At 42.8% G+C, this 6,175-nt stretch overlaps 1 protein-coding gene across 1 annotated transcript; it reads right to left on the bottom strand.

Moving 5' to 3' along the window:
- Positions 1 to 543: 543 nt before the first annotated feature.
- Positions 544 to 5,263, bottom strand: LOC132546114 (uncharacterized). Its single transcript, XM_060209810.1, has 2 exons — positions 4,531 to 5,263; positions 544 to 1,442 (listed from the first exon to the last, which is right to left on the bottom strand). The coding sequence occupies exon 1, from the start codon at positions 5,088 to 5,090 to the stop codon at positions 4,551 to 4,553; it is 540 nt and encodes a 179-aa protein (XP_060065793.1). The 5' UTR covers positions 5,091 to 5,263; the 3' UTR covers positions 544 to 1,442; positions 4,531 to 4,550.
- Between the last annotated feature and the right edge of the window lie 912 nt (positions 5,264 to 6,175).

The raw sequence follows: 6,175 nt of genomic DNA, 5'->3' as shown, positions 1-6,175 counted from the left end.
GCTAATAAAGCAGGTCATCTAGTACCGACAAAGCGCTGTCCATCTCAGCTTCCTGTCCTGTTTGAACATTCATTTTTAGTTAGATCGTGTTAATCATGTCGTTTCCTTTCCGGTATTTTCACTTTTAACTATGCCTGGTTGTACTTAAAATCGATGTTTAAATCTAAAAGAAAATATATTCCGATGTCATTTTTATGTGAAGTTGATAAGATCGTTAAATTGTAATGGTGTTTATTGTGAATAGTTCTATTGTAAATCTGACGAACAAGTCGATTCTCACGTGTTCGTTATAGATAAATATTAGTGAATTTTCTTGTTGTTCCCTCTATTCACTTGTTTGCTTTATGACCGGTATTTCAATTATTCTTTCTCTTGCCGTTGTTTTTAGGGATTTTGGTCTTTTATCTTAACAACATAAATTCGTGATAAAACCTTTTTACCAGTGTATACTTGGCCCCTACCTGCTACGTATAAAACGTGTCTCACAGAGGTCCTTCCTTACACTAATGTTATGCAAATTGTAAGCAGAAGCAAAATCGAAGGCTTGGTTTGATATTAATTTAATTTTTGAATTGTACAAAATAATTTAGAATGGGCTTATCATTTATACAAAACAATTATTTACAGATATACAAGTTGTGATTTTAGAGTGAATCGACGATGACAACGAGACAATCCGAGGAAAACAGGAGACAGTGAAAACATCAGAAATGAGTAAATATGATTTGTGCACATACACACTTCCGCTTACGTAGTTCAACACAAACAGAGTCTGTATCACAGGATGATCAGACACACGAGACTTCCGGTGTCTGTATCACAGGACGATCAGACATACCAGACTACCGGTATCTGTATCACAGTCGATCAGACAGACAAACAAGCCTTCTGGTGTCTGTATCACAGGACGATCTGACAGACCCACGAGACTTCCGGTGTCTATATCACAGGACGATCTGACAGACACGCGAGACTTATGGTGTGTGTATCACATGGCGATCAGAGGGACAGTTTCGACTTCCGGTGTCTGTATCTCAGGACGATCCGAAAGACACGGGAGACTTTCGGAGTCGATATCACAAGCCGATCAGAAAAATACCCTCGATTTTAAGTGTCTATGTCACAGGACAATCAGAAAGACACAATGTCACACAAGTGTATATATATGTGTGTGTAATTGACTTCCAGTGTATACTAATATAGGTTCCATTAACACTACCGTACCCTCCTCTGACGGCTATGCTTAAGACAATACATAACTATGGGTAGATGTGAAGGTCCTCGGACGGACTCAGCTATAGACAGTGTATACTTATGAGTAGAAGTGAAGCGCCTTGGGTTCATAAAAATGTCTAGATATCCCGACTTCGAATCCAAACTCCTCATCAGGTCAACTGACGGTGACCAATGTGACGTGATTGCCAGACTGTGAAACTGGACATCTGTAAAACAGCAAACAAGAGTATATAATATGTACCTTTAAAATTCAAACTATCATGCATTCCCCATAACACAATAAAGAAATCGCTGTCATAACGTGACAATAAGTATGTAACGAGGGAAAACATTCCCCTACCACGAGGGAGAAACCACTCAAAAATGGGACAATAGAGACGTAACGAGGGAAAACATTCCCCTACCACGAGGGAGAAACCACTACAGTAATGGGACAATAGAGACGTAACGAGGGAAAGCATTCCAGTTATGTGACAATAGAGACGTAACGAGGGAAAACATCCCCCTGCCACGAGGGAGAAACCACTACAGTAATGGGACAATAGAGACGTAACGAGGGAAAACATTCCCCTACCACGAAGGAGAAACCACTCCAGTAATGGAACAATAGAGACGTAACGAGGGAAAACATTCCCCTACCACGAAGGAGAAACCACTCCAGTAATGGAACAATAGAGACGTAACGAGGGAAAACTTTCCCCTACCACGAGGGAGAAACCACCCCAGTAGTGGGACAATAGAGACGTGACGAGGGAAAGCATTCCCTCTACCATAAGGAAGAAACCACTCCAGTAGTGGGACAATAGAAACGTAACGAGGGAAAACTTTCCCCTACCACGAGGGAGAAACCACTCCAGTAATGGGACGGTAGAGACGTAAAGAGGGAAAACATTCCCCTACCACGAGGGAGAAACCACTACAGTAGTGGGACGGTAGAGACGTAAAGAGGGAAAACTTTCCCCTACCACGAGGGAGAAACCACTCCAGTAATGGGACGGTAGAGACGTAAAGAGGGAAAACTTTCCCCTACCACGAGGGAGAAACCACTCCAGTAATGGGACAATCGAGACGTAACGAGGGAAAACATTCCCCTACCACGAGGGAGAAACCACTGCAGTAATGGGACGGTAGAGACGTAAAGAGGGAAAACTTTCCCCTACCACGAGGGAGAAACCACTACAGTAATGGGACAATAGAGACGTAACGAGGAAAAGCATTCCCCTACCACGAGGGAGAAACCACTTCAGTAATGGGACAATAGAGACGTAACGAGGGAAAACATTCCCCTACCACGAGGGAGAAGCCAATACAGTAATGGGACAATAGAGACGTGACGAGGGAAAGCATTCCCTCTACCACGAGGGAGAAACCACTTCAGTAATGGGACAATAGAGACGTAACGAGGGAAAGCATTCCCCTACCATAAGGAAGAAACCACTACAGTAATGGGACAATAGAGACGTAACGAGGGAAAACATTCCCCCTACCACGAGGGAGAAACTACTACAGTAATGGGACGGTAGAGACATAACGAGGGAAAACATTCCCCCTACCACGAGGGAGAAACCACTTCAGTAATGGGACGGTAGAGACGTAACGAGGGAAAACATCCCCCCCTACCACAAAACCACAACATTATGACAATAGAGTCATATTATTCTTGCAGGACACACATTCTGGGTTAAATATTCCAGCGCTGCCAATGAAGTGTGACAAGTAGTTTGTTCCTGTCTTAACCGGGTCTCCCACACCACACAACTACACAACCTTATCAACCGAATTTAATTAATAAATTAAACCCGGAATGAAATATAGGGTATTTAATCTGACTGATAATCTCGAGTCCCTTGCCGTGAGATAGATCTGGTGATATGGAGATAAGGAACTGCCAAACATAGTGTACATAGTATATATTAACTATATTTCAACGCTATATTACCTGCATTTGTAGGCATTCTCAATAATATTTCACAGGAGTCGAAGCGTTTCGTTCTATAGGAAGTACAATGCATATGCTTTCACGATAAAAACTATTTTGAAAGGAAATGCTTACCTTATATTCAATGGTGATCTTTTTTTCCAATGAAATCTTTATTTCTTAGGGGATTTTATTTCTCAAAAGTCTTGAATATCTATATCATGCAAATTATGTTATTCTGACAGGGGTACTTAGTGCTAGGGATATTTCGTTTTACGGGGGACTTTATTCCCTGGGATATGTCGACTAGACGATAGCACTCGGTTCCCACGTTTATTTATCTGATATCATCAATACATTTAAATGCATTTTATCTCATCTTATGTGTGTTTTAACTGACACGCCACAGACTGGTCTTCTGGACTGATATTTTCAATGTCTCTGCCATGGTTCGAACCTGGGTCCCCGGCATTTGAGGTCTATGTTCTAACAGTGAGCTAGATATCCTACGGGGTGTCGAGATATAGAGTGATATCATTTCTACAGAAAATAGATCCAAATTAGATCTTTTATCAAACCCGCACTACACACTACCTTTAGTGACATATCAAAACGTTTACCTACACAAGTAAAAGGGGCACCTGTTTAGGAGCGCTAATTGTTGAGCGCAGCCCTTTAATCCTATAATTTGTTTACATTTACACACACACTGAGCCATTACCCCGCTCTTCACTAGATCAATATTTCACTTTTGAGGTGAAAAACTTTATTTGATCACACTCGCTGAAGAAGGAACTGAGTGGCTTCTATTAAAGTAATCCGGTAACGTGTGTGATTGCTACAACAGGTGCCGACATTTTGTTGGTCCAGCTAATTGACGTTTAACTATGATCTCATATTAAGTGCTATCCACTGAACTTGTCCAAATATCACTTTTCAAACCGTTCACTGTTACGCCTATTTTGTTTTTATCTTGGGAGTCTTTCACCATGCCAACCATATACTGGACATGCGTCCACAGTGACCGCCCTCTGTCCGCCCTCTGTGACCCTTAGTACTTCAATAAGAACTTAATGCCGTCAATTATTCTTGGTACTTTGTAATATTTGCTGAGATTTCAACCTCAGTACTTCGGTATATTTTTCTGAGATCCCCACCCCAGTTCTTCGGTATATTTTTCTGAGATCCCCACCTCAGTACTTCGGTATATTTTTCAGAGATCCCCACCTCAGTACTTCGGTATATTTTTCTGAGATCCCCACCTCAGTACTTCGGTATATTTTTCTGAGATCCCCACCTCAGTACTGTATGTATATTGGATAATCAGGACCCCCTATAGTTCAATACTTTAGTAAGACAATAAACATCATCATTACCTTTCGGTGTGTCCGTCCGATTACGCCTGAACCATCGGAAGAGGGATGCTTGCTTCCCGGAATAACGTCATTCTGCCATCCCGCGTTAGGTCAAACTTACTCCGTCTTTTCATAGCACTCATCCGGGTGTTCCCACTAAATAATCTGGTTACAATGGTGTCGACTTCTGCCTTTGGGAGTCTACGATAGCTAAGATATTTGTCCGACTTTTCCTCCTCAATTACATCCTCCTTACACCGTAACAAGTTGATGTTCTCGTCCGACACTCCGACCCGAGCAATGGTCGGCTTCATCAGCCTCGACACAACGTTGTTGACGGCGTGGCGCGAATAATTCCTCAAGGCTGGGGCCCTCGGTACTAGGTATCTGTCATCCGTTGCAAAGTCAGAAGCTTTTAAAACGTTTTTCTTTAAGTCCGAGTTTTCCCTGCTGATTCTTAACATGTCGAAGTTTGGATAGTCCCCACTCCCGCGGTACTTCATGGCAATAGGGTAACCGCTATACATATAGCGTACATCGTTGTTGAGGATGTACTTATGGGTGATGTGAAACTCTCCCATGCTGAAATGATGAAATTCCCGAAAAGTCCTTTTTTCACCTTTAGTGGCTAAGCACTTTTCTATAGTAAGAAAATATGACGTTCGTTTCTACTTCAGCAGAGATACAACAGGGCTTTGGCCAACAGTCTCCGATGGCGCTACAAGACACAGGGGAGTGCCTACACGTCCACCCTCGGTGATGATCGCTCCAACTGTTGTGTAGATACGAGCTCTCCGCACTATAAATGTGACGAGTACCCTGCTAATGTGTACATACAAAGCTCCAATCGGGTTTGGTCTGTCTCATATCGGGTTTGTCACACGAGATACAACTTGTCAATTAACTCATTATACACGTGAAGGACGTCAGTCATTGTCATATTTAAAACGCTGTATTGTTTTGAGTGAGAGAGTGTCAGATCATGACGGCTAAACGTCAAAATCACGTTGGAAGATGACCGTTTTGTAGATTTACCATAAAGATTCGGCAACTGAACGGGATCGAAATGATGGCGTGAGAACTATAAACATGTACCTTAGTACATGAGACAGTGGACTGACGGACGCTTAAGACAGAAGGACGATAGACACGTGAGACAAGAAGTGGAAGTTCACATGAGACCGGAGGCGTACGGACATATGAGAAAGGAGGCAGACAGAAAAGTAAGACAGGAGGCGGGTGGACCCTTGATACGGAGACGGACGAATACCTGAGACCAGGGTTGTGCGTGCACATGTTACCGGATATTGGCGACACGTGGGACAGTAGGCGTACGGATTAATGAGACGGAAGGTGGACGGACACATGAGAGCGGAGGCGGACGGACACATGAGACTTGAGATAGACAGACACATGAGACTATAAGTGGGCGGACGCATGACACCGAAGGAAGACGGAAATTTGAGACTAGAGCTGGACAGACAAATGAAACAATAAGATTGTGACAAATGCTCTGACACACATTAGTGGCAAGTGTCTCTCAATACGATACATGTATCATTCAGGTGGCTAAAACGACACATGTCTTACGGCACGACACATACATTAGTAATGACACCAACAAAACGATGTCTAGCCATACGGCACGTACTTACAGCCGTTACAA

Source organism: Ylistrum balloti, unplaced genomic scaffold (genome assembly GCF_031769215.1).
Source record: "Ylistrum balloti isolate Yb309-2 unplaced genomic scaffold, AGI_CSIRO_Ybal_v1 Utg369874, whole genome shotgun sequence".
Taxonomy (NCBI): domain Eukaryota; kingdom Metazoa; phylum Mollusca; class Bivalvia; order Pectinida; family Pectinidae; genus Ylistrum; species Ylistrum balloti.
This window is presented reverse-complemented; position numbering and strand designations above follow the sequence as displayed.

Excerpts from the sequence above, each read along its gene's own strand:
- LOC132546114 (XM_060209810.1), bottom strand. The coding sequence starts at position 5,090 with ATGGGAGAGTTTCACATCACCCATAAGTACATCCTCAACAACGATGTA.